This window comes from Danio rerio, chromosome 11, assembly GCF_049306965.1.
Source record: "Danio rerio strain Tuebingen ecotype United States chromosome 11, GRCz12tu, whole genome shotgun sequence".
NCBI lineage: Eukaryota > Metazoa > Chordata > Actinopteri > Cypriniformes > Danionidae > Danio > Danio rerio.
This window is the reverse complement of record NC_133186.1, coordinates 2679316-2707151: the sequence shown is the minus strand read 5'-3', so window position 1 is coordinate 2707151 and position 27836 is coordinate 2679316. Positions and strand designations below refer to the sequence as shown.

The 27836-nt window shown below is 38.9% G+C and overlaps 3 protein-coding genes across 14 annotated transcripts in view; all 3 read right to left on the bottom strand.

Annotated features, from left to right (window-relative positions):
• hipk1b (homeodomain interacting protein kinase 1b) overlaps positions 1-10818 on the bottom strand; it is a 30099-nt gene extending 19281 nt beyond the window's left edge. For all 8 annotated transcript variants that reach the window (XM_009305774.4, XM_009305775.4, XM_073916252.1 and 5 more), the window contains exons 1-8: positions 10511-10818; positions 8004-8695; positions 5470-5843; positions 4842-4965; positions 1546-1665; positions 1024-1110; positions 755-939; positions 167-317 (exon numbers count right to left, since the gene is read on the bottom strand). In XM_009305774.4, the coding sequence (XP_009304049.2) occupies positions 167-317; positions 755-939; positions 1024-1110; positions 1546-1665; positions 4842-4965; positions 5470-5843; positions 8004-8693 (1731 nt within the window). In that variant the 5' untranslated portion in view covers positions 8694-8695; positions 10511-10818. The remainder of the gene's footprint in view (positions 1-166; positions 318-754; positions 940-1023; positions 1111-1545; positions 1666-4841; positions 4966-5469; positions 5844-8003; positions 8696-10510) is intronic.
• A 480-nt stretch (positions 10819-11298) lies between these two features.
• zgc:193807 lies at positions 11299-26990 on the bottom strand. 3 transcript variants are annotated; one of them, NM_001130768.2, is given in 11 exon segments: positions 11299-11614; positions 11720-11804; positions 13371-13552; positions 14838-14979; positions 15065-15290; positions 15571-15727; positions 17680-17904; positions 19526-19674; positions 21726-21872; positions 23239-23286; positions 26869-26990. In NM_001130768.2, coding segments are annotated over 8 exon segments (1227 nt in total). In that variant the 5' UTR covers positions 19634-19674; positions 21726-21872; positions 23239-23286; positions 26869-26990; the 3' UTR covers positions 11299-11512.
• Positions 20462-27033, bottom strand: LOC137496663 (uncharacterized). 3 transcript variants are annotated; one of them, XM_073916244.1, is made up of 6 exons: positions 26869-27008; positions 25456-25584; positions 25154-25235; positions 23239-23391; positions 21726-21872; positions 20462-20553 (listed from the first exon to the last, which is right to left on the bottom strand). In XM_073916244.1, exons 1-6 carry the CDS (start codon positions 26919-26921, stop codon positions 20491-20493), a joined length of 627 nt encoding a protein of 208 aa, XP_073772345.1. In that variant the 5' UTR covers positions 26922-27008; the 3' UTR covers positions 20462-20490. The 3 variants fall into 3 exon arrangements, with proteins under 3 accessions (XP_073772345.1, XP_068080359.2, XP_073772346.1); XM_068224258.2 differs by lacking the exon at positions 25456-25584 and having other exon boundaries at positions 26869-27033; XM_073916245.1 differs by lacking the exon at positions 26869-27008 and having other exon boundaries at positions 25456-25576.
• Positions 27034-27836: the final 803 nt, after the last annotated feature.

Below are 27836 nucleotides of genomic sequence, written 5' to 3'. Positions count from 1 at the left end.
AGCGATCTCAGAGCGATTGTTTTGGCGCGGATCCGAGCACGGTTGCTGGATTCACATATGCCAAATGAACTGCGCTAACTGGGCAAACGAGACAGGTTCCGAAACAAACGTCTAGGCGTGAAAGCACCGCAAGTGTGTGTTTGGAAGCGGAGGCAGTTCTCCTCACCTGACTGTGCTGGTTAAGCTGGCTGCTGAAGGTCACAGTTAGGTTTCCTGCAGTTCCAGGAACAGTATTAGCAGCAAACAGGGTCTTCCCACTGTCAAAGCTACTGTTTCTTCTCTTGCAGATATCCATGTTCTGGAAGCACGACTTCACGCTAGAAAAAGTTATAAGAACACCAGTTAGAAACAAAACTAAACAAACCAAAGCTGTTGCTGCATCTCAATTCACCTACTTATACTACGTCGTAAAAGTGGAGAAAAACTACATGCATTTGAGTGTGCAAGCTGCAATACTTCCTCAATAGTTTCATTCAGAAAGCTGGGGAAAAGAGTTTGTGGAGAGTTATTACCACCTAACAGACTCCTCCCGCTCACCATTTCTGTTTGTTGTCAAACTGACAGCTGGATGGGCGTGGTTAATACGTTAGCCACACCCAACACCTCAGACAGACCTAATCTGAGAATTTAACTGAAACTAAACAGGAACTACTTTTTTCCCTTAATGACACGCACAGATGATTTGTTCACCACAAAACTAGCGATGCGAGCTAACAAAATACACATGATTAGTTTTGATTTCAGGTGGACTTACTGTGAGCTGTGTGGGAAGTTCAGCAGGTGGCTCATGGTCACAAACGGATGTGCCAGTGTCTTTGTGGGTGTGATTCTTTTATCGGCGTCCAGCCTCAGCATCCTCTTCAGCAGGTCAATCAGCTCCCGTCGGTCCGCCTTCTCCGCCAACAGGTCCGTCCCTTCTAAATGATTCGGCAGATTGACCTGGAAAGCAAAAACATTTTACACTGATAAATATCACAGGTTTTTATCCTTCTAAAGCATCCCATTTTACACATTTCAACTCACCTGCATCATGTCATCCAAACAATTAAAGATGTATTTTCTCGCTTCTTTGGACTTGATACCCATTTCGGATTCATGCTCAGATGGGGTCTAGAAAAAAAATATATAATAATTGGTCTAATAAAACATTGTTTTTTTTGTGACCCTGGATCACAAAACTGTTTGTGTTTGATATTATAACACCATCTGAAAACTGAATAAACACAACTGGATTGATAAGATATTTGCATTGCATAGGATAAGAACAATATTTAGTGGAAATCAGTCACAGCGACAGTAGGGTACTGCAATTCAGTACCAATCGGTACAGACATTTTTAAAAACGCCCATTTCCCTCTAACAATAGAGTGGAGGAACCATGACGTCAATTTATATGCAAAAACCCGGAAGCGAGTTAGCATTTTAGCACTTCCGGTTCCCTCATACCAAAATCAATGGGTTTTTTTGTATGGGGTTTCAGTAAAAAAAATCAGGATTTGTTCAAGTTTCAAGTTGAACTGTTCGATGAAATAAGGATGTACTGACTTTTAACCTCCACAACGGATAGCTGGAGTCCGGCCCTCTGTTGAAGAAGCGGCTCGTCTTTGTGCCGGCACTCAAGAGATACTCCGGAGGCAAACCCTGTGTCTGAGAAATGTACCGAATCTGGAAGGGGGAAAAAATGAGTTGAGGACTAGAAAGGAACTCATCAAGTGTAAATAATATCAAATGTCATAGTTTTGCTGCTGCAGACTAAAACTCTATGGCAGCAGTTCCTGATCTTTCCTAACTCGTGGCCCCCTAATCTGAACACATTTCCGCAGCACCCCTGAACTTTTTGAATGAACCCGCTATTTGTTGCAGGTTAGTAACTTTCTAGTCTTTACTGAATAAACTGCCAATGATGTGAATAAATGTGTAATTAACACAACAGATTACCTAGCCCAGAGAGATTCAGGATAAAAAAGGGAAAATCTATATCCTGTATCCCATAATAAATTAAATGACTAAACCTTTTTACAAATAATAACATTTTTCTTTTTATTAATAAGAGCTGGCGGCCCCCCTGCAATATCGTCACAGCCCCCTGGGAGGTGACAACCCACAGGTTGAAAACCACTGCTCTATGGGATACTGCACAATATCAGCACACTGCTGCAATTTAGCCACATGAACAATACATGACGCACTTTACAAACAAAAGTTTTTATATTAAAGAGTTTATCACAGAAAGCACCCTGTTGGTGGTATGCAACTATTTCGGATTTACTCTTAAATTTTAAGTGCTAACATTAACACTAAGGGCCCTATCAAACACCAGGCGCAATGTGTTGTAAGGCGCAACGAAACTTTGTTTGCTAGTTTCAGCTTGGCGCAAGAGTCGTTTTGCACCATGCTGTTTAAATAGCAAATGCATTTGTGCTCATATGTGCGCCCATAGGTGTTCTGGTCTAAAAAAAGGAGGCGTATTAAGGTGCATTGTTGGCACGTTGATATTTTGAGGAACTACAGAAGTCTGTTCAATAGTCCAGACCAGGTCTATAGTCCAGCAGAGATTTTAAGTTGTGCGCCGCTCTGACACATTGCTTAATACAGACAGGGTGTCCAACAATACGCAAATATCTTTACAAATGAAGAAGAATAAAAGGATTAAAATATTACAAAAATTATTATTTTCTAGCCTACATAAATCTAAAAAACCACCACCTCCATGTCTTCTTCACCTCTGGGAGCTTTTTCAGTTTATTCATAACAATTTGCTTTTGTATAATGTTATTATTATTAGTAGTAGTAGTATTTATTATATGCATATTTATATTTGTTGCATTAAAAACAAGCTGATTTGCCCACCTGTCAGGTTTTAGACCATATGGGCCATAGCATGTATTAGGATAAAACACTTCATAATTATTGTTCACTTACTTGTTTGCTGATTGGATTAGAACTGAATTTAGAAATATATTTAAAAAAAATCTTTGCGCTTCATAAATGAAATTCATTATGTAGACTAATGAATATCTATGCGTACAACACATTTCCCTACCCACGAGAGTGAAAGTGAAAGTAAAGAACGAGGCTCATTCTCACACTGTAGATGCTCTGTTTAACGGTTTTCTCGCTAGTGAAGCGTTCAGTATTTTCATTTACAAAGTCCACCATGTAAATAGCAAATGCACTAACTGACTGACGCAACTGACTCTTAAGGCTGATTTATACTTCTGCGTCAAACACCGGCGTATGCTACGGCGCTGACGCATAACCCTTCGCCGTGGCCATCGCCGTCACTGACGTGCACCTCTCAAAAATTGTAACCACACGTCGCAACAACGCGTAGCGCAAGCTCTATGATTGGTCGACTTGCTAGCGCCGACGAGTCTGGGCGGGACCGAAAGCCGCGCGAATGGCGCGAGCGATTGTTTACAAGTGTGGAGTCCCGTGAAGGAGCTCCGGATGGAAAGTTTTGTGCTGTGTTTACCTCATAGTTAAAGTTGTTGCACGTCCGCCGGTTCCTGCCTCAAAATGAGCAGGTTTGAGTCACTTGTACATCCAGGAAGTGTTCAGAATAGCAAAACAGAAGCGAAGAAACTCGACACAGAGGAACATTAACACCTCACTGCCCACTAGCGTTTCGGAAGTGTTAATGTAGACCAACGGAGACAGCGCGCAGAAGTATAAATGCACAGCCACGCGCGTTGCCTGCGCCGTGGGTTACGCCGGTCACTTGACGCAGAAGTATAAACCAGGCTTTAAAGGGAATAAGAGATGAGAACACACCTATAACTCATTATGAGAATAAGCTCAACCCTGTTAGACCATGCACCACGGCACAAAGCAGATTTTTCCGTCCTTAAAATAGCAAAAGTGGATTCCGACACGCCCTTAATGCTTTTGTGCCCGGCGCTTTGGACTTTGCGCATGGTCGTCAAAATAGAGCCCTAAAGCAACTGCAAACTGCAAAAATGATGCGGTTATATTTTATATGAATGTTGTGAGAAAATTGCAAGATTAGCGTTTGTATACACAATATACGCAACATATTCTCTGTAAATACTCAACTATATCTGGATGACTTAATTTGTGTACACAGAGTTGTGCTTTTGATTTCATGTTTGACTGCAAGCTAGAAACAATAGTTTAGTAATAGTGCTAATTTGCATTAACATATGCAGTAAAAGCCCACATCTTGTCTTAATACAATCAAATTTGACCAATTAAAAAAAAAAAAAAAAGTTTCTTTAATTTATTAACAAAATATGGATAATTTAGAAAGTTTTACACAAAAATATAAGACTTTGACAGTGAATTCAGTAACATGGTGCCAATATTTAGAGCATTACAACATTATTGGGCTTCTGAGAAACAACATTAATGGTCCCGTGAAATTTAAATAAATGTATTATATGTAAGTTAAGAATATCCTCAAGTTAGTGTGCTCCAAAACAGTGGCCAAATTCACATTTAGAAAATATAAAACTCATTTAAACACCCAAAGCTTGTAGTCTGTCACTTCCGCCTAAATAGATCAATAATTTCTTCCACATCACCTCAAACTTCAGTTTCTCATCAAATCCTCTGACCAATCAAATGCCCTCTAGTGTCAGACATGCCCCGCCCCCTTCTCATTCAATTTTCATTTGATGTGCTTGAGCTTAACCACTCACTGGCAGAGCTGTGCTAAAGCAAAATGCTACTGGCTGTTGTTATAAAAAGGGAGGAGCTACTTTATGTCCCCACCCTCTATGTTTCATTTGAGATTACATCAAATATTAAATGTAAAATGCACATTTCAAAGCACTTAACGGGACCTTTAACAGTGATAGTAGTAAGATTGTATCTGGGACCTGGTCATATTCTGAAGCTCCTGGATAAAGCGGCCAGCCCAGAAAGAGCTCTGCAATCACACAGCCCAGCGACCACATGTCAATGGCTTCACAAAACGGCAGACCTAGGATGATCTCAGGGGCTCTGATGAGAAAAAAAGAGGGGAAAAAAACACGTCACAATATTTGAATTTATGCTGCATTTACTTTTTATAAAACCTTTTATAATAAATGCGTAATTAAAGATATTATATTATATTATAATTTTGAAAATAAATCAGCAAATTTATGCAGAATGACTCTGGGAGTATTGGAACTAAAAACTATGAATATAATAAATTAAAAAATAATAATAATCATAATAAAAAACAAAAAAAAAACCTTTTTAACATTTATTTAATGTTTATCATATAATACATCTACTAAAAGACAGAAAATATGACTTTACAATCTGTATTGTAAATAAACCACTCTCATATTAGTCAATAACATTACTGAAAATAATTTAAAAACTAAATAAATATAAATATACACACATTTACACAAGTAAATAAAGACACAATGATTAAAATCTGCTGATTTCTGCTTACACAAATTCAAAGCTTAAAGTAATTAAAGTAATTACCCATTCCAGACAATCGCTGCTCACCTGTAGTAGCGGGACTGGAGGTAAGTGGAGCACACAGCTTTAGAGACATGACTGGCCGATCCGAAGTCGATAACTTTGACCCTGTATGGCTGTCTGATGGGGTCCACCAGCATGATGTTCTCAGGCTTCAGATCGGCGTGGATGAGACCCAAACATTTCAGCTTCATCAGGGCTGTGGCGACCTGCTGCAGGATGGGCCGGATGTGGCGTAGTGGCAGTGGACTGAACTTACTGTGCTTCAAGAAGTCGTACAGGTTCTGCTCCAGCATCTCAAACACCAAGCAGGTGTGGCCCTTATGCTGGAAACACTCATAAGAGCGCACAAAGTTGAACTCGTCCGCATTCTCCGCACTGAGACGGTTCAATATGCTCACCTAGAAGAGGGTCAATGACAAATTAGTGGCTACTAAGAAAAAGGGAAATACTTTCTTAACAGTGTCAAATGGGGCAAGCTCTTAAAAATGTATTCTTTATATTTACATCGGTTTTTAATCGTTTTACCTTATGGGGTTTGTTCACCAAAAAAAAGAGTCGCAAATTATTTATTCACCCTGAAGGCGTGCTAGATGTATCTGACTTTATTCTATCAATTTAATCAAGTCAAAGTTATGTAATAAAATACATTTACATGTACAAATATAAATACAGACATCAATATACATATATATATATATATATATATATATATATATATATATATATATATATACACATACATATATATATATATATATATATATATATATATATATATATATACACACACATACATACACATACATATATATATATATATATATATATATATATATATATATATATATATATATATATATATATATATATATATATATATATATATTTAACTGTTAAAAGCTTTTAGAAATTAGTTACTAGCCAATCATGTTTTCTTTGTATCTGACAAAACAGAATAAGATTATCTTCAATATATGGGACATCAAATAAAGGTAACCACAAAAGTAATCTAAAAGTAATCCCCAAAGTAGTCTGGTTATATTATCATAACTGTGTAATCAAAGATATTTTATTACTGACTACAAAATCTGTTGTGGTTTAATTTGTAATCAGTAACTGATTACAATTCACAAGTAATCTACCCAGCCATGATGTCCACACTTATAAACTACTGTAATAATAATTAGACTACAGTTACTTTATAGATTACATGACTACATATTTAAACAAATGGCAGCACAAAAGTAATCTAAATGTAATCCACAAAGTAGTCTGGTTACAGTACCATAAATGTGTAATCCAAGATTTTACGTTACTGACTACAAAATTTGTCGTCATGTAATTTGTAACCAATAAGTGAATATAATTCACAAGTAATCTACCCAGCTATGATTTAAACATTCATAAACTACTTGTAATTGTAATTAGACTACAGTTACTTTATGGATTGCATAACTTTATATTTACACAATGGCAACACAAAAGTAATCTAAATATAATCCACAGGTAGTCTGATTACATTACTATAACTGTGTAATATATTGTAAAGATATTATATTACTGACTACAAAATTTGTCCGTCTAATTTGTAGTTAGTATTATACAGTCTTGGATTACACATTTTTGATAATGTAACCAAATCACATTGTGGATTACTTTGGTATTAATCCTTATTTGAAATCACATACAGTTGAATCACTAGCCCTCCAAAATGACAAAACTTGTCGTAATGTAAATTGTAGTCAGTAACTGATTACAATTCATGAGTAATCTACCCAGCTATGATCTCCACATGTATGAACTACTTGTAGTAGTAATCAGACTACAGTTACTTTATGGATTACATCACTACATATTAACATTAATAAAAGCAGCAAGCGCTTCACAACTATCTTATTTTTTCTCTATATTTTTTTCCATCATAATCCTGCCACTTTTATACCATCATGACTTGCATTTGCGATGTTTAAAATTGATTAATGATTTTAGCTGTGTTCACATTCACATCCAACACGCAATTTATTGCGGTAAATCAGTCGTTAGAGCATGCACGCTTCTGCACTTTAATTTGATTTATTTCAAACAGAATATGCTTAAAACAATTCTTCGTCGGCACCAGTGGTATAGTGATTAGTGCGTCAACACGTACTACGGTGCTCACTGTGACCCGAGTTAGATTCCCGCCTCGTGGTCCTGTGCCGATCCTTCCCCACCCTCTGCTCCCTATGCTTTTTTTGTCAATAATATCTACTGTCCTATCCATTAAAGGTGAAAACCCCGAAAAAATAATTATAAAAAAATGTAAAAAACAATTCTTCAAACAAAACACATTTCATCATGATCAACAATATATTTATCTATTTACACTTAAAATAACAAATAAATTTAGCTGGCTAGAAATGCAGCGGAATAAAGCACAAACTACTTCGAACTTCTACCAGAAATAGTAACTTTTGAGTACTCATTTCAACATCCTACAATTCAGGACATGCCAACTCTATTTTCGAATACTATTTAGGACGAATAGTGTGCGAATTGGAACGCAGCATATAACATACCTCAATCTGTCCCTGACGTGCGTACGACGGATGGTTCTTCAGGATTTTGATGGCCACGATCTCATTAGTTCCTCTTTTCCAGCACTTGGCCACCTGCCCAAACGTGCCTCGACCCAAAAACTCCAGGACTTCGTAGCTGTTGGAAACAGAGCAGAGGATCTCGTGCTGGACCAGCTGGTAGTCTCCTTCCCCGTTGGAGCTGCTGCTTTTGGTGGTGGGGGCCGAGTGTGGGATGGACTGGCCGGTGGTTCCTGCTCCTCCCGTCTGTGTGGAGAAAGCCGGAGCCGAGAGTTCTTCCAGAATCTGAACGCTGCTACTTCCGCTCCCGCCTCCGCCAGAGCTCTCCACTTCCTCATTCTTTCTCTTCACGCCATACCTGTGCCCGCGGGACGAGTGGGACTCCGAGTGGTGGGTGTTGTTGTGAGATGTTCTGCGACTGGACCCACGCTGGAGGCTCCCGGTGCTGTCTGCCGCCCGGACCACCACCTGACCTCGGGACCCTGGGGGGAAGACGAGGCCGGAGGTGCCGAAAGACAGCCCCGCTGCAGGGTTGAAGCTGTACTGGCCCACAGAACTGTACGCTTCGTTGGAAGCATCCCAAGCACAGCTCTCCACTTTCATTTTTTTCACCCTGCAGAAGGCACTGGAAGACACCGACGGAGGGGAGAACACCTGCAGCTGTGAAGCCATGCCTGCAGACAGGAAATAAACAAGATTTGTCAGTGCTGAGTTGAGAGTAGGGCTGCATGATTTAGAAAAAAATTGTTTGTCACCCTACTGAAAAAACCAGCTTAAACCAGCCTAGGCTGGTTGGCTGGTTTTAGCTGGTCGACCAGGCTGGTTTTAGAGGGGTTTTGGCCATTTCCAGGCTGGTTTCCAGCCATTTCCAGCCTGGTCTTAGCTGGTCAGGCTGAAAACTGACCAGCTAAATCCAGCTAAAACCAGCTTGACCAGCCTGTTTTAAGCCGGACATAGCTGGTTTTGTCTGGGCTCCCAGCCTGGCTGATTTTAGCTGGTCAGTTTTCAGCCTGACCAGCTAAGACCAGGCTGGAAATGGCTGGAAACCAGCCTGGAAATGACCAAAACCCCTCTCCTGGTCGACCAGCTAAAACCAGCCTAGGCTGGTTTAAGCTGGATTTTTCTTGTCACGATACTAGAATTCAGTACCAATCGATATTAAATTTTAAAAAGTGCATTTCCCGCTATTACGGAGCGCTGTTGAACTTCTTAAACATCGCTGATTTGTCATTGTGTTTGCGGTGTATTGGAAAATTTGTTATTGAGGCAAAGTTGCTTTTATATTCAGACTTTCACCTTAATAATATAATGTCAGAAAAGTATTGCTTTCAAACTCTAAATAGTGAAATCTTATTATCAGCCAAGCACAATACTGTTCAGTCAAATAAACAATGCTGATGTTGTTTTGAAGTCTTACTCACCTGTGATTTCAAACCGAACATTCAAAGCACCATGGTAAACAATATAGGGAGCATGTCACACGTTGTCTCTGAACGAATGTGCGAATATATAACCAGATAAAAGTGATTATATATTCAAACATTTGTTTATTTTAACTGTCTATATAATTTAGCATGCTTCTTTGAATATTCGGTCAGAATTAGCATGCAAGTATGACTTCAAAACAACATTAGCACCATCTAACTGACTGTAAACAATGCTGTACTTTGATAATCAATGGCTGCTAATAAAATTTCCCCATTTAGAATTTGCAAAAATACTTTTCTGAGATTATATTATCAAAGAGAATGTCTGAAAACCAACTTTACCTCCATAAATGTGATTACATAACGATAGTTGTTGTGTTATAATTATACATAGTGCTTCACAACAGTATGGTTCAGCAGCACTGAAGTATTTTTTCCATGCGTGTGTCCCTCAGGACTGCAGTGTAGACACATCATATACAAATATATAAAACAAAAATCACCATCATCCAACCAAAATATGAAGATTATCACTTAAAAACACTAGTAGTAATGTGTCTAAAGCAAATGTAAAACCGATACCAAAGCCATGTACATTTACAACAACCAAACGACTCCACCCTTTTCGAGAAAACGCTTATGTAAAGGTACAAACATTAAGAAATACAAAAAAATAAACGGAATAATTTCAAATTTACACTATAGCAATGCTTTTTCAACTTGATATATATCAACATTAACGTGGCAGTCGATGAATTTAGCGACATTATCTTCCAATCTGCAGACGTCATTCGTTTGCTGTAACGTTATTTTGATAAAATGTCGGTCGAGAAGTAATAAATCGTCAAATGTAATGTTACAATGCAACATGTTACATAATAAATGAATAAAAAATAAACTAAAAACTAACGTTAGCTGGAAAAAAATGACCATAACTATAATAAAACAAACCTCTCAAACACTAAAAACATTTTCAAACTCATAATACGTCCAAATTAGCGTAATTAAAGACATTCTGATGACTTTTGCATTATGGATGCTTATTGGTAAGCATATTATTACCTGAGCGTGTTGATGATCCGGGTGTATGAGGTTAGAGGAGAGCTTTAAACCCCTCAGATCTGGATTCTAGGCCTTCATTGTTACTGAGCTGCTCCGGCCCTGCAGTTAACTCGACAATAAACAGCGATCTGTATAAAATACAGCTCCATCGGTGACTCTGAAGGGTGTCCAGGCACACTCCTCATAAAATCGCCGATTTATGTCCTCGAATTAAAAATCCCTGATTAAAATCCCGTTGTTTCGTGCTCCCCGGAACATCCGAAGCCTGGTTATCAGCTGCTTCGGTCAGGCTTCCTGTCCACGGGCTCGAAGTGCGCATGCGCAGACTGCTTAACACGTTGTGTAACACGCAGCGAGATTACAAGTTGATGATGGGAAAATACCGTCACCATCAGCTCTAAAACATGTGTGTCGCTTCAACTGGAAAACACATCTTTGCTGTCTTGACGTACACTGAGGTTAATTTGTTATGAATGAATATTTACAAGGTGATAAATGAGGTACTCAAATTAAGAGGGCCACATTTAAAGGGGACCTATTATGCCACAGTTTACCCTCATGGAAGGAATCTATATGAGGATATATGAACCCTTTATGCAGTATATATGCACATATATGATAATATATATGTTGCATAGATGTGTGTGCCACATATAGGCAACATTGAGGTGCATATATATATATATATATATATATATATATATATATATATATATATATATATATATATATATATGTATATATATATATATATATATATATATGGAAAAAATAACTTGAGTAAAAGGTTATGCCTTTAAAAGAAATGTTTATTAACATAATTGTATTAAAATGTCTTTAGAATTGAAAGACATTACAAAAACATCATGCTGTGTATGCTGTGTTTTCTATTTTCGGATTTTGGAAGTTGGTCGTTCAGTGAAGGAAGAGGAGGAGGATTTCCTCATTCTTCACTGAAAGACGGAGGCATTTTCTTCTTCAATACTTGAGAAGGCAGTCCGGTTAATTGTTTAAAAAATACAGTAAATCCTTCTCTTCCTTAACCTTCACTACTTTCTCCACAACCTTCGGAGGCTGGCTGCGTGGGATCAGCTTTCTTCCAGTCTGCAACAAAGACATGACGTTATTTAACTATATCATAAGATTGATCCATCTTACAATATTTGATAAGCAAGACAAGTTGTAGCTCCGTTTTTGTTCACCACTTACTATTTTTACAGGAGGAGCGAGAGCGATCTCATGTCGGATCTGCCTCCGCCGGGCTTGCCTCTCAGCGTTTTTCTGCTGCCTTTTACTGTGAAAGATAGACATCAACAGTGAGATTAATCCTACAGTTAGCAAGACAGTTCTGCAGTTTTAAAGATGACTTATAATTAAATTCTGGATACACCTAGATACATCTGAATAATAAGAGTTTAGTACATGAAAATGGCCATACAATGAGCTTCAAACACAATTGTTCCCTCGTTCTCATGCAAATTCAGTGTGTGTAAAATGCCAATGAAGAACAGGCCAATTGAACAAATTTTGCAGCCATGCATGATCTGATCTATTCACAGCCTGTCAAAATTCAAAATTCGGTATTTACATATTAAACATTTATTCAATGTCTCCCAAAAGGGGTATAAGCTCTGTTTAATGTTATCTTTTATTAGTTTAACATATATATTGTGAAATTTGTAGTTTGTAATGAGGCAACAAATACATGTACACTCAAGAATATAAGTGTTTAATGAACATTTATGCATCGTGTTATATCACTCCGCACTTGCTGTCAATTTTCTGAAGTGAAAGTATGCCATCGGAATTCAAAATTTGGTATATATATACTAAATATTTATTAAATTTAACCCAAAAGGGGTATAAGCTCTGTTTAATGTTATCCTTTTTATCAGTTTAATATGTATATTGTGGAATTTGTAGTTTGTAATGAGGCAACAAACACATGTACACTGCTGAATAAAAGTGTTTAAAGCACATTTATGCATTGTCAAATCACTCCGCTCTTACTGTCAATTTTCTGGAGTGAAAGAACACCGTCGGAATACAAATTTCAGTATATATGTATTAAACATCTATTAAATTTCACTCAAAAGGGGTATAAGCTCTGTTTAAAAGGTTCTTATATCAGTTTAATATGTATATTGTGGAATTTGTAGTTTGTAATGAGGCAACAAACACATGTACACTGAAGAATAAAAGTGTTTAAAGCACATTTATGCATCGTGTCATATCACTCCGCTCTTACTGTCAATTTTCTGGAGAGAAGGAACGTAGTCGAAATTATAAATTCGGTATATTTGTATTAAAAATCTATTAAATTTTACTCAAAAGACATATAAGCTCTGTTTAATAGTATTTTTTATCAGTCTAATATGTATATTGTGAAATTTGTAGTTTGTAATGAGGCAACAAACACATGTGCATTGCTAAATATATGTGTTTAATGCATATTTATGCATCGTGTCATATCAATTTAGTTAATCCGATTCCCCTATAGCGCATATGTATGAGCTGTGGGGGAAACCGGAGCACCCGGAGGAAACCCACGCCAACAAGGAAGAACATGCAAACTCCACACAGAAATGCCAAATGACCCAGCCGGAACTCGAACCAGCGACCTTCTTACTGTCAGGAGACGGTGCTAACCACTAAGCAACCATGTCACGAGGGCCAATTCATACATATTAACTGTAAAACTGTTTCTGGAGAATTTTTCCACGTACCCAGGCCATATACAGTACGCTCTATGTTCAGTTTAATATCTTGTGTCAATGCATTATATGGCACGTTCAACTGAATTGTAAGCACATACAAGTGTCAAACTAGGCTCACAAAGACATGCATTTTTCTATCTTACCTGTACTCGATGTGGTGAAAACCACTCTGTATTGTCTTTTGGAGCCTTGTGTTTCTAACGAACCTGCTGGCGTCTGAACACCACTGATCAATGTCTTCTTGCATTATATACGGAATAGACGGACAGCTGATCTCACCGAAACTTTCGTGGATCTCTGCGATGGCCTCCGCCACCTGCTCATTCTGGTGAGAAATAACAATGTGTTAAAATACGGCAGAGATCAGCAGAACTGTCTAATATTACATTAGAGATACACTCACCGGCCACTTTATTAGGTACACCTGTCTAACTGCTCGTTAAAGCGAATTTCTAATCAGCCCATCACTTGGGAGCAACTCAATGCATTTAGACATGAAGAGATGATCTGCTGCAGTTCAAACTGAGCATCAGAATGAGGAAGAAAGGGGATTTAAGTGACTTTGAATGTGGCATGGTTGTTGGTGTCTCGACTTCTGCTGCCACATTCAGATGGTCGGGTCAGAATTTGTCATCAACAGCATGAAAGCATGGATCCATCCTGCCTTGTATCAACTGATCAAGCTGCTGGTGGTGGTGTAATGGTGTGGGGGAGATTTTCTTGGCAAGCTTTGGGTCCATTAGTACCAATTGAGCATTGTGTCAACGCCACAGCCTGCCTGAGTATTGTTGCTGACTATGTCCATCCCTTTATGAACACAGTGTCTCCATCTTCTGATGGCTACTCCCAGCAAAATAACGCACCATATCATAAAGCCTGAATCATCTCAGACTGGTTTCTTGAACATGACAATGAGTTCACTGTACTCATGGCCTCCACAGTCACCAGAGCTCAATCCAATCGAGCACCTTTGGAATGTGGTGGAACGGGGGATTTGCAGAGGGAAGAGCTAAGGGGTAAATTTGGGATTGGGCCTAAGTTTCTTCTCAGTGTTTAGATGCTCTGCATTTGTCTGAGGATTAGTCTACTGTAATAACTTAAACATATAATACCAAAGCCAGAGAGAAAGAGATTTGCGACAACTCTATTAACTCCAATAGTTCATAGAAGTTACCCCTTACAGCCAAGTTTGTGTTGAAGATGGTTGGTTTTGCACTTTTTTTTTTGTCTGATGAAGAGCCGGGTGGCTCGAAACGTTACACGCTCTGTGTCAGCCTTTTTAATTTAATAAATTTGTATTTTTGGAGCCTTGGTGTTGCCGCCTTTGATTTACATTTGGTTTTGCACTTTTGAAATGTACAGAGTTTTAAAACATAAGATTGTGTAAATGTTTTTAACAATATTTTAATTAACCATTAAGCACTTCTTGGAATTATTTGAGTCTAGATTAATCACGTTACTTGTGGCAACTCTTTCTCTATGCTTCTGTATAATACATACAAATTTTTTTATATTTATTAAATGCCGCCTTGATGAACAGAATAATTGTCTTAAAAAAGCATGAAGAAAATGACTGACACATTTTTGACTGGTAGTGTATATGCACTTACTTTCATCCTCCAAACAGGTATCTGGCAACCGCTGTTTTTACTCTGCCATATTTGCTTAAGATCCCTTTCTTCCTCCTGCTGTTCTGCTATGAGGCGAACACTGGCATGAAACCTTTTTTCCAAGCAGTTTGCCTTCTTCACGCTGCACAAAACAAAGCAGAGGCTCAATCACTGTTACTGTGTCTTCAGTTTCCACAGAGTGTGAAGAAATCAGTCAAGAAGCTTACATGTTTTCCTTTTTAGCCTCAATTTCCCTGATTTCGTCTGCGATTTCCCACCACATCTCAGAAATGACCATCAATTCAAATCCCATGTCTTCATCTCTCCTTGAGGCTTTTGGGGGTCTGTTTCTCTTTTTCTTCGAGGACTCGACGACTGGAAGGTCTTTCCCAGTGTCGAGGCTTCGGTCCACCGCAGTCTCGCTCATCTGAGCATCTGGATGTGGAGGCAGTCCTGCATTACATCGCAACAACATTACTTTTACTTCATGTTAAAGGGTGTAAAATGAGTCTCTGATGTCTTTAGAGTGCGTAAGTTTCATCTTAAAATCCCACAAAAATAATGTTTTAAAACTTTCTGCAAGTGACCCTTTTAGGCTTTGATCATAATTGGGGCGTTTGCTGCCTGTCACTTTAAATTCAAATGAGATTGTGCTCTTTTCAAACAGGGCGGAGCTACAAATGCCTGTGTGTCAGCATAGTGGAAGTCAGTTTAGATTGTTTGACCAGCTCACCTGTAGCTGTGGAAGGGCCAGGTGGGACAGGGGTAAGTGGGACAGGTTCAGGTGGAACAGAGACTGGTGGAGCAGAGCTAGGTGGAAGCTTGACAGTCTTTGGTCGGCTGGAGACTGTGGCTTTTTTTCTCACATCCATGCTGCTCTTTTTCTGCTGCTGGAAATAAATAAAAACACACTTTAGTTATTGCTAATGCAGACCTGAAGTCACAGTATCTCGTTTTTGCCACGTAAACCATGGCTCTGTTATATGACCGGGTGACTGTTGAATCATGCACTGCAAAAAATGCTTTTCTTGCTTAGAGTTGTTGTTTTTTTCAGAAATTATGAGCTAAACTATTTGCCAATGGGGTAAGCTAAATAATAATCCCAGGCTCATTCCTAAAACGTAGCACTATATACATTTCTGGAGAGCGCCAAATACGTCCCAGGAGCCACGTTTTATTGCAGTTTTTGTTTTCGCGAATCCACCAAAGGCTGCTATGTATGCTTTTTCAAATCTCAAATTTATCTCGCGAGTGCCATTCATGCCTGCTCTTCTCACGTAAATCCACCAGAGGCCACTGTCAACTTACTGACTGACCTACTAACTGACCAATCAAGGCCTCCTCCTTCCATAAACCCAACCGTCCGTGTTTTAAAAAGCACCGATTGACCCGCCCATCGCCTTCCCTAAACCCAACTGACAGTGTTTTTAAAAGCACCGATTGATCCGCCCACCGCCTTCCCAAAACCCAACCAATGATGTTTTCAAAAGCACATATTGACCCGCCCACCCCCTTCCCTAAACCCAACCAATAGTGTTTTCAAAACCACAAATTGATCCGCCCACCACCTTCACAAAACCCAACCAATGATGTTTTCAAAAGCACATATTGACCCGCCCACCCCCTTCCCTAAACCCAACCAATAGTGTTTTCAAAACCACCGATTGATCCGCCCACCGCCTTCCCAAAACCCAACCAATGATGTTTTCAAAAGCACATATTGACCCGCCCACCCCCTTCCCTAAACCCAACCAATAGTGTATTCAAAAGCACTGATTGACCCGCCCACCACCTTCCCTAAACCCAACTGACAGTGTTTTCAAAAGCAATCCAAAAAAGAAAAGCCCTTGCCGCCTGATTTTTACCACGTTTTCAGATTTTACCACATTCTCACCCTGTTATTTACTTCTATTTTTTGCCTTTTGTCTTACGTGCTTTCTGGAACTGTTCTTCTCCGGACTCAAACCCTGTTGTTGCGGTCAACTCCACTCTGTGTTTCAAGTCCACCAACGTACGCGGCGAGCCACTGAGCAAACTAGTAACAGCAGAAAAGCCATCCACACGAAGCTAAGAGGTCAGCTGGTAGCATAAAAAAAACAGAAGCCGTCTGCGGCGTCATACTGCCCCATAGTGTTCGTTTTAAAGACGAAATGCAGCCATATGTACCTATGGCTACATAATTCAGGATCTCCAGAAATGTATATGGGGCTACGTTTTCGGAATAAGCCTGTGTTGAATTATATACTCAAGAGTAGGTCCAGCCTATTTCACCAAGGTTTACTCACTTTAACATTTCTAGCCTCACCACTGATATGCACCCTGCTGAAAAATCCAGCTTAAACCAGCCTAAGCTGGTTGGCTGGTTTTAGCTGGTTGACCAGGCTGGTTTTAGAGGGGTTTTGGCCACTTCCAGGCTAGTTTCCAGCCATTTCCAGGCTGGTCTTAGCTGGTCAGGCTGGGAGATGACCAGCTAAAACCAGCTTGACCAGCTTAGCCAAGCTGGGAGTCCAGCCAAAACCAGCTATATCCAGTTTAAACCAGGCTGGTCAAGCTGGTTTTAGCTGGATTTGGCTGGTCATTTTCCAGCCTGACCAGCTAAGACCAGGCTGGAAATGGCTGGAAACCAGCCTGGAAGTGGCCAAAACCCCTCTAAAAACAGGCTGGTCGACCAGCTAAAACCAGCCAACCAGCCTAGACTGGTTTAAGCTGGATTTTTCAGCAGGGCAGTTTAGTAAAACACACAACATATTAAAGCTTCTTTCCTGTTTCACTGCTTTCTACAAAACACATTCATCATTTACTCTGGAATCATAGCGCAAAAAAACAAACCAATTTCACCTACTTCACAGCGACTTTGTAGAATTTTCTTTGCTTTATCTGATAAGGTGGCTCTAATGGTTCTTCTCATTCGTTTATAAATGTCAGTCTGTGTCTGGGCATCGAGGCTGGGGTGGACCTCGGGTGGTGGCCCAAGATGATGACTAATGCCAGGGATGGGTGGCAGCCTGATGTCCCTCTGACGGGTGAAAACTGCGCTTCTCTCCACTACACCCATGACACTGTCCAGCTGTAGGTGATAAGAAAGAAAACACTTTAATGACTTAGTTCTTTAATCAGGCTCTTTAATACCCATATGGGTCAGACTTTAAAGTAAGGTTTCATTAGTTAATACTAGTTAAGTAACATGAACAATAACTGTAATAAATGTATTGTTCATGGTCTGTTTCTGTAAGTCAATACACTCACCGGCCAATTTATTAGGTACACGTTATAGTACCGGGTTGGACCCACTTTTGCCTTCAGAACTGCCTTAATCCTTCGTAGCATAGATTCAACAAGATACTGGAAATATTCCTCAGAGATTTTGCTCGATATTGACATGATAGCATCACGCAGTTGCTGCAGATTTGTCGGCTGCACATCCATGATGCCAATCTCCCGATCCACCACATCCCAAAGGTGCTCTATTGGATTGAGATCTGATGACTGTGAAGGCCAATTGAATACAGTGAACTCATTGTCATGTTCAAGAAACCAGTCTGAGATTATTCACGCTTTATGACATGGTGCGTTATCCTGCTGGAAGTAGCCATCAAAAGACATGGTCAGCGACAATACTCAGGTAGGCTGTGGCATTTACACAATGCTCAATTGGTACTAATGGGCCCAAAGTGTGCCAAGAAAAGCCGGAACCATTGATACAAGGCAGGATGGATCCATGCTTTCATGTCGTTGACGCCAAATTCTGTCAAATTCGACACTCATCAGAGCAGGCAATGTTTCTCCAATCTTCTATTGTCCAGTTTTGGTGAGCCTGTGTGAATTGTAGCCTCAGTTTCCTGTTCTTAGCTGACAGGAGCGGCACCCGGTGTGGTCTTCTGCTGCTGTAGCCCATCTGCCTCAAGGTTGGACGTGTTGTGTGTTCAGAGATGCTCTCCTGCAGAGCTCGGTTGTAACGAGTGATTATTTGAGTTATTTTTGCCTTTCTATCACATGGAACCAGTCTGGCCATTCTCCTCTGACCTCTAGCATCAACAAGGCATATGTGCCAACAGAACTGCCGCTCACTGGATATTTTCTCTTCTTCAGACCATTCTCTGTGAACCCTAGCAATAATTGTGCGTGAAAATCCCAGTAGATCAGCAGTTTCTGAAATACTCAGATCAGCCCAACAACCATGCCACATTCAAAGTCCCTTTAATCCTGTTTCTTCCCCATTCTGATGCTCGGTTTGTACTGCAGCAGATCGTCTTGACCATGTCTACATGCCTAAATACATTGAGTTGCTGCCATGTGATTGGCTGATTAGAAATTTGCGTTAAGGAGCAATTGAACAGGTGTACCTAATAAAGTGGCCGCCGAGTGTATGTGCATAGAGTAAAGTCAATGGGTTCACTGACTTTATTTAAGTAAAATCAACGTGTTTATTTTAAGACAACGGGTTTACTCACTTTTATAAAGTAAGGTAACTAATTTTTTTACATTGCACTAATCAAAAATTGAGTTTGGAAATATTTACAGGATTAAATTTACTAAACATATTCATGGAATATGGCAAGAAAAATCTACCATTTAAGGTGGTTGGCTACTGTAAGATGGGACTGGTTTGATGTTTATTGAAACATCTGATTAAAACGACTGACGACAGCTTTAACAAACACATTTTATCCATAGCCAGCGTCACTTACCGTGCCTTTGGGCATCCTATGAGGTGGTGGTTTTTGCGGGTATTTGTACATGTCTTCAGCATCACATGTCACGGGATTTGGCTGTTGAAACTGTATTTTTTGATCCATAAATATACGAAGTATCAGAAAACTGGAACAAAACGCGTACACTGGATGAAGTAGAAACAAAACAAAGTAGTGAATATTCGATATGCGAGCTTATTCAGATCAGCGCGCGGCCGTTAACGTTGTGACGAAACCGGGATGTAAACAATAACAATAGGCTAGTCCGAGCTAGCGTATGTCCTGTTTTAGCCTACATTTTTTGTTTCCATAGCTTCCGATTATCCAAAAAGGTACACATATTGATAATTATGTTATGGCAGTTGTTTTGACGTTAACTCATGATTGAATTGCCGCTTTTTACAGTTATGAAATGGGCTTTACAACAAGCAGGAAATATTCACTGGCCAATAAAATGCCAAGGAAAAAGAATGAACATGGTGTCCCACTAAGATTGACCAGTACATCGACGCATTTCCATAATTATAAAATCTATATTCACTGTCGCCTCACAAGAAGGTCACTGGTTCGAGGTTGGCATTTCTGTGTGGAGTTTGCATGTTCTCTCCATGTTGGCGTAGGTTTCCTCTGAGTGCTCCGGTTTCCCCCACAGTCCAAACACATGTGCCATAGGTGAATTGGATGAACGAAACTGGTCATAGTTTATGAGTGTTCGTGTAAATGTGTGTGTATAGATGTTTCTCAGTACTGGGTTGCAGCTGAAAGGGCATGCACTGTGTAAAACATATGCTGAATAAGTTGGCGGTTCATTCTGCTGTGGCGACCCCTGAAACCAACTAAGCAGAAGAAAAATATAGTGGAGTCTGATTGGTCAAGCGCTGCGCTTCATTATTAACCTCCTCTCACCCCAGTGAACAAGCCTGACAGAAGATGTTCAGATGATTATTTTATTTGCTTAGATTTTAAGAGTCTTCTTCATCAGTTTTCATTTTCACATCGCTGATTATTTGAAGGAAGATTTTAATCTGGAGGAAAAAAAGCAAAAAAAAAACAAAACAAAAATCATTTTAATTTTAAAAGCCACATTAATAACTAATACCTATCCATTAAAGGGTCAGTTCACCCAAAAATGTAAATTCTGTCATTTCCTACCCTCTTGTTTCAGTTTCTTTATTCTGCTGAACACAAAAGAAGATACTTTGAAGAATGCTGGAAACTTGTAGCCATTTACTTCCATAGTTTTTGTTTTCCTATTATGGAAGTCAATGGTTACAAATTTCCAGCTTTCTTCTCATAAAGGTCTGAAACAAATGAAGTAACTCATGATTAAATTTTCATGTTTGGGTGAACTTATTTTTAAAGTCCCCATGAACCGGAAGCTGCGACCGGTATTCTTTCCGTATTGTGACGCAGGTTCTAGAGAAACAGAATATTAAATGACACAACAGTGGGCGTGGCTTTTTTTCTACTGCGAGCTGATTGGATGTAGTAAAGTACATTCAGAAAGTTGGGGGAAAGGGGTTTGGGGAGAGTTATTACAAGGTTGTTGCTAGATCAGATACATTTGTGGCTGGAAGTTAATGAGAATTATTTCTATTATTTATTAAATTTCCCATTTATTCTATTTATTAACGTCTACCCCCACCCCAACCCTAAACCCAACCATCACAGTAACGTAAAAGCAGTAGTTGTACCGAGTATTATTTATGTTATCTATTAAATTAACTAGTAAATTGTTTTTTTTAACGCCTACTCCCACCCCAACCGTCACAGTACTATAAAAATAATAATTATTGTTATACAGCGTCATAAAAAAAATGCTACTATATTAATGTGCATATCGCACTTCCCGCCGGCTGCATATCCGATCTAGACTTTACTTTATTACAACCTAACAGACTCCTCCTCCTCCTCCTGCTCACCATTTCTGTCTGTTGTCAAAAGGGTGTGGTTAAGTATGTTAGCCACGCCCACTACCTCTGACCTAATCTGAGAATTTAACTCAAAACAAACAGGAAGTGCATTTTTAGACTTCAATTTTAGATTACAAGGGCAAACTATTGTTGTTTTTTTCTTAATGACCTGCAGATGAATCGTTTTGCACAAAACTAGCAATGTGAGCTAACAAAATCAACATGGTTAGTTTTGATTTCACGGGGACTTCAAGAGTTGACAGAAGTATTTGTGGATTGTTCACCATTTGTAACTGCTCCAGAGGGTCCCGTGTGTTCGCTGGCATTCCTGCCGCACTTATACATGTGTCATAGACGTTGTTGATCCAAAGTTTCCTCCTGTAGTACTCACGACGCTCCTTTTCTTCAGGGTTGTTCTTTACTTCTTCTCGCTGTAAAACACAAGAATAGTTGGTAATTTTGACAACAAGAAATGTCCTGAAGACAGAGACGGTGACAACCTTTTTAACAACCCAGGCTCATTATTGAGACCTACCCCTGTATACATTTCTGGAGAGCGCCAAATACGTCACACGAAGTATGTTTTTTTTAGCAGTTTTTGTTTTTACGAATCCACCAGAAGCCGATGTGTATGCTTTGCGGGATTTAAAATTTCTCTTGCGAGTGTCATTCACGCCTGCTTTTTTCACGTAAATCCAACAGAGGCTGCTGTCGACTGACTGACCGACAGACCGACCGATACATCCTTCCACCCTCTTCCCTAAACCCAACCAATGATGTTTTCAAAAGTACATATTGACCCGCCCACTCCCTTCCCTAAACCCAACCAATAGTGTTTTCAAAAGCACGGATTGACCCGCCCACCACCTTACCTAAACCAAACCAATGATGTTTTCAAAAGCACATATTGACCCGCCCACCCCCTTCCCTAAACCCAACCAATAGTGTTTTCAAAAGCACGGATTGACCCGCCCACCCCCTTCCCTAAACCCAACCAATAGTGTTTGCAAAAGCACGGATTGACCCGCCCACCACCTTCCCTAAACCCAATTAAAAGTGTGTTCAAAAGCACCGATTGCCACTACCTTCCCTAAACCCAACCAATAGTGTATTCAAAAGCACTGATTGACCCGCCCACCACCTTCCCTAAACCCAACCGACTGTGTTTCAAAAGCAATCCAGCAAAAGAAAAGACACCTGTTTTTACCATGTTTTCAGATCTTACCACATTCTCCCCCTGTTATTGACTTTTTATTTTGCTATGGTTTTTGTTTTACCTAGGAATTGTTCTTCACTGGACTCAAACCCCGTCGTCACAGTCAACTCCTCTCTGCGTCTCAGGTCTACCAAGCCACTGTGCAAACTGGTTGCAGCGGAAAAGTCATCCACAAGGAGGTAAGCAGTCAGCTGATAAGTGTGAAAAGAAACAGAAGCAGTCTGCGGCGTCATACCATCCTAAAGCGTTCATTTTAAAGACAAAATGCAGCCATGCGTACCTCTGGCTATATAATTCACACTCTCCAGAAATGTACACAGGGGTATGTTTTCAGAATGAGCCCGTGTTGAACCGAAATGATGAGTAGGAGGTGTCTGTTAGGTTGTTATAACCCTAATCTTTCCGAATGAAATGCCTACTTTACTACATCCAATCAGCTCGCAGTAGAAAAAAACAAGCCACGCCCACTGTTTTCTCATTTAATATTACGTTCCTTCTACTTCACACAACATAAATATGACACTTTTTAAATCAGAAATATCATAAAGCATTTTTAATTATATGTGTCTGGATGTTTTTACCAGTTTAGCGTTGCTGATGAGCAGATTCTCCAGCTCCTGTTCGTTCTCCTGCAGCAGGAAGAATATCCGATGGAACCTGGTTTCCTCTTCACCGAGACTTCTTTTCATCTGCTGCATTTTTGCGAACTGCTGCTCTAAATTATCCCAAAGTTCCTTGTGGAAGTCGACAGATGAACGCGATCAAATGAGCGAAGCAGACAGAAAACAGCATAATACTTTAGATATAAAACAAGAAGAACATTTAATCTATAATGAACATTTCCTCATGCAGACATTTTTAAAGAAATGAAATATCTTAATGCAGACATAAGAGTGATCGGTCACTTTATTTTAAGGTAAAACTTCTGATATTAACCAACCATTAATTAAGACGTTTAGCTCATTAAAGTGCTAATTAGCTGCTTATTATTAATTATCAAAGGTGCAGTGTGTAAGTTTGACACCCAGTGGATGACCTAGGTATTGCACTCCTGGCTCGAAACGCTTGCAAGCGCAGGTTGCCAGACTGACGGCCAACAGGAACGAGCTTGACTATTGAGCCTAAAGGCTAATTTAAGTCATATTGTAAATAAAAGCAACAGTACGCTATAGAAGGAATATTTTCCATATTAAAAGTTCTAACCAACACCTGAAATTAATATATTAGAAACGGCTTCTATTCCTCACTGCTGAACAACAAGATAAATGACAATGATCAGCTCAGGTACAGCTCCTGTGCTTTATTCAGTGTAAATGCTAATAATGTGAGTTTGAATGCCATTTTACATGACATTTACTAACGTACTACTGAAAGCAGCAGCAGATAGTTCACCTCAGATCATGAAAAATAAAACAAACTGTTTGAAATTGAACTTTAGAACTGTGAATAAATGCAAAATAACACATATAAGTGATTCAGCGTCTACATCTAATACTGTTAAAGAAGTCTAATATGTATTAATTAGATTACAAGCCTTACCATTTCGCTGGAGTGCAGTGAGTGCACTATTCTGTGCTTCTGTCGAGTTTCGTCTGGTGCAACCCGCGTAATTACTTATCACTGCAATTCTCGTCACATAGCGTGTTGTTAGGGCACTGGGTTACAATGTAATCTGCTCACCTAATGTTTACGCTAGCAATATTTATATTATTTGCTAATTAATAACCACCCCATGTGGAACTCTGAATCTGTGTCTCATTTTGGAGGCTGCTACAGTCCACCGGAGGTCGCATTTCGGTCATGGACGCATGCTTTAAGAGCCTTCATGACTGAAATACGCGGTTTTCCAGCAAGGTAACCTACGGTGCTGAAATATAATAGGCTAAACTGGCAGTGGGCGGGTTAAAAGAATCATAGAGTAGCTCCTCCCTTTATAAAAAAAACAGCCAATAGCTTTTGGGTTTTCTCAAAGCTCTGCCACTGAGAGTGGTCGAGCTCAAGTGTATCAACTGAAAAGAAAATAAGAAGAAATGGGCGGGGCATGTCGGACACTAGAGAGCATTTGATTGGTCAGAAGAGGATGAGGTGATGTCTAAAAAATGATTTATTTAGATGGAAGTGACAAACTCCAGGATTTGGAGGTTTTTATCTTCTCAATGTTAATGTTGTTACTGTTTCGGAGCACACATCCTTAAAACAAACATACTGGATGCGAACATCTAAAACACTTTAATAATACACAGATAAAAAGCTCTTAATAGTGCAAATTGGTAATTAAACTAAAGTGTCACTCGGTGATGAACCTTTATTGCTCACATTTACTTGCGACGGATGACAGTCACATTTTGAAAAGATTTCTATTAAAATATGACTAGAATAATAATCAAAAGGTGTGCTACTTCAGCTCAAATCATGCAAAAATAATCAGTCTAGATGGGATTGGCTCTTGTGTGTCTCTGAAAGTCTCAATTCTCTTTTCTTCCTCCATATAATCACCTTTCTCAGAGCTTCTGCTGCTGTGCTCATGCTGAACTCAGCCATGTCGGGTTGCAGATCATCATACTCCTTTTCTTCATCTCTGAAAGTTTCAATAATCTCTGAGTCAGTGGAGGTGATGGATTGCCCCTTTACCCCATAGTGCCCAATGTACCCTTTTGCCAAGGTAAAACATCCTTACAATTAAAGCTAGTCTAAATTTCACTGTTAAATTGTGTGTAATCACAACAAACAAAGGCAGTTTGATGGGACTCCTGCAGACATCATGTTGATAAGCTAATGTATTCACCACTTATTATTACGGTAATATGAAGCACAGTAAATTCACAGTCAAACTAGTGGCAATCTTCCCCATGTTTGCATAGGACGTGAGTCTTGTTTTTGAATCTGTCACTATGCTGACACACAGGCATCTGTAGCTCCGCCCTCTTCTGAAAAGAGCACAATCTCATTTTAATTTAAAGCGACGGTCACCAAAATGACACAATAAGGATCAAAGCATTAAAGGGCCAGTTTCAAAGAGTTATACAGCATTATTTGTGTGGTGTGTTGACCTGAAACTTCTCATACACACACTAGGGACATCAGAGACTTATTTTGCATCTTGTAAAAAGGGGCATAATAGGCCCCCTTTACGTGAAGTGAGTATTGTCAAGTGGATCCTTCAGGGATCCCTGTGCGAAGATCTCTGAAATGTCGACCAGTTGTACCCTTCAAAACCCATCATCCAGTTTTATTAAACACTTCAGTTTTGAACGACACTTAAATATGGCCACCACAATGGTTTCCACTCTGAAGTGCCCTTCTGAGGGTGATATATATAGCCTTCTGTTTACAACACACTGAGAATCCACCTCTGCACCTCTCTATGGTGTTCTTATTTTACAAAAATGGGTGCATTGGATGTACTAAACTGGCCATAGTGTGTGTGTGTGTGTGTGTGTGTGTGTGTGTGTGTGTGTGTGTGTGAGAATGTGAGTGTGTATGGTTTTTTTTTACAATACTGGGTTGCATCTAGAAGGACATCCACTGTGTAAAACATATGCTGGATAAGTTGGCAGTTCATTCCACTGTGGCGACCCCTGATGAATAAAGGTACTAAGCTGAAGGAAAATGAATGAATGAATGAATGAATGAATGAATGAATGAATGAATGAATGAAAAGTCACATGCAACAGCTGCTGGTGTAAACCCTTGAATGCAATAAAAACTCAGTCTAAACATGCATGACAATAGCATTTAAAGTTACAGATACATTGCAAATGTTTCATTTGAGGTATAATCCATAAAGTTTAATGATCTAATATAATATATTTTAAGCATCTGCATAATGTGCATTATTCTCTCAATTATCAGACCTTGTTTTTGTTTGTTAAATTAGACTCTGCTAAAAAGGGCATTCCTTTTATTTTACAAATGTCTTCATATAGCTATCTTTACTGCTTGCAATGTTATTTTTTATATTATTTGCCTAAATCAGTCATATTTTCATCAATTATTTCATTATTTATTTGAGAATAATTATCACTTGTAAAATGAGTTATACAGATTTCATCATCCTCCGAAATAAATTGATTAACCCTATCAATTAATATTATAGTATAGTTATCATTCACACACGTCAACGATAATAACCTCCGAAAGCGGGTCTGTAATGGCGGCACATTAACTTACTGCATAAAAGTTTGAGGAGGAATAAAGCATAGGCTACTTACTGTAGCATTTGTTTTTTGAAATCTGCAATAAAATCGTCCAGATAGTGGGCCATTTTCACCGAAGCAGGATCAGCGTTCACTACTGTCAACAAACTGCGCGTCTTTTAAAACCTGCAAGGCCCAAAAGACGTTCAGTCGGTAGACAGGATACAGCTGCGGATACGCACATCAATATAGCATCTTTTTTATAACACTGTATAACAATAATTAATGTTTTAACAGTACTGTGACGGGTGGGTTTAGGGTGGGGATGGGGGTAGACGTTAATAAAATACAATAAATGGGAAATTTAATAAATAATATAAATAATTCATATCTAGAGTTTACCCCAACAAAGACGTTCAATCTACTGTGGTGTTGATACAATTTTATTATTATTTTTATTATTTTATTTAAAGTATTTGTTTTCGTATTATTACGTTAATACTTGCATGATTAATAAGTGTATAATACTATTGTTATTGATGTAAAATGTGAGCGTGCAAAGACATTTTAATAGTTTCTTTCTTGTTTTTTTTCTTGTTGTTCCTCGCTTAAGATCATACAAAATATATTTATTTAGGAAATAGTTCCAGAAGTGTGTTTCTAAACATGAAATAGATTTTGTACGCATATTTTTATAGGCTATATAACGTATATTTATTTTTGAGTATAGATGTTGCTTCAGTTAATAAAACCTAAATGTTTTTCTTTGTAAATGGACAGTTCAAAAGATGAGATAAAATAAGATTACAAGAAAACGGTCATTATAAAATGATAATGACGGGCAGGATACAGTTTATTAATTATTTAGCAATTATTTTTTCTAGATTTTATTAATTTATTATTTATTTATTATAAACATTAAATATATTATGTATTTATATTTCTTTACCATTAAATGAAATCTCTTTTACTTCATGGGTTAGTAAATAACGTCCATACGGTCCATACATAGCCCCGCGACTGTGTCATGTGGGACGTTGCCG

Bases quoted from the DNA above. Each gene is read 5' to 3' on its own strand.
- zgc:193807 (XM_021479624.3), bottom strand. From the start codon at position 19,633: ATGGATCAAAAAATACAGTTTCAACAGCCAAATCCCGTGACATGTGAT. The intron at 17,905-19,525 runs GTAAGTGACGCT...TATCACCTACAG, and splicing joins ATAGGATGCCCAAAGGCACG to CTGGACAGTGTCATGGGTGT. The intron at 11,805-13,370 runs GTAAGATAGAAA...TATCTTTCACAG, and splicing joins TTTCACCACATCGAGTACAG to TAAAAGGCAGCAGAAAAACG.
- LOC137496663 (XM_073916244.1), bottom strand. From the start codon at position 26,921: ATGGCCCACTATCTGGACGATTTTATTGCAGATTTCAAAAAACAAATG. The intron at 25,236-25,455 runs GTAATAATAAGT...TGAAACTTTCAG, and splicing joins TTACTGTGCTTCATATTACC to AGATGAAGAAAAGGAGTATG. The intron at 21,873-23,238 runs GTAAAAACATCC...TGTGTTTTACAG, and splicing joins TCATCAGCAACGCTAAACTG to CGAGAAGAAGTAAAGAACAA.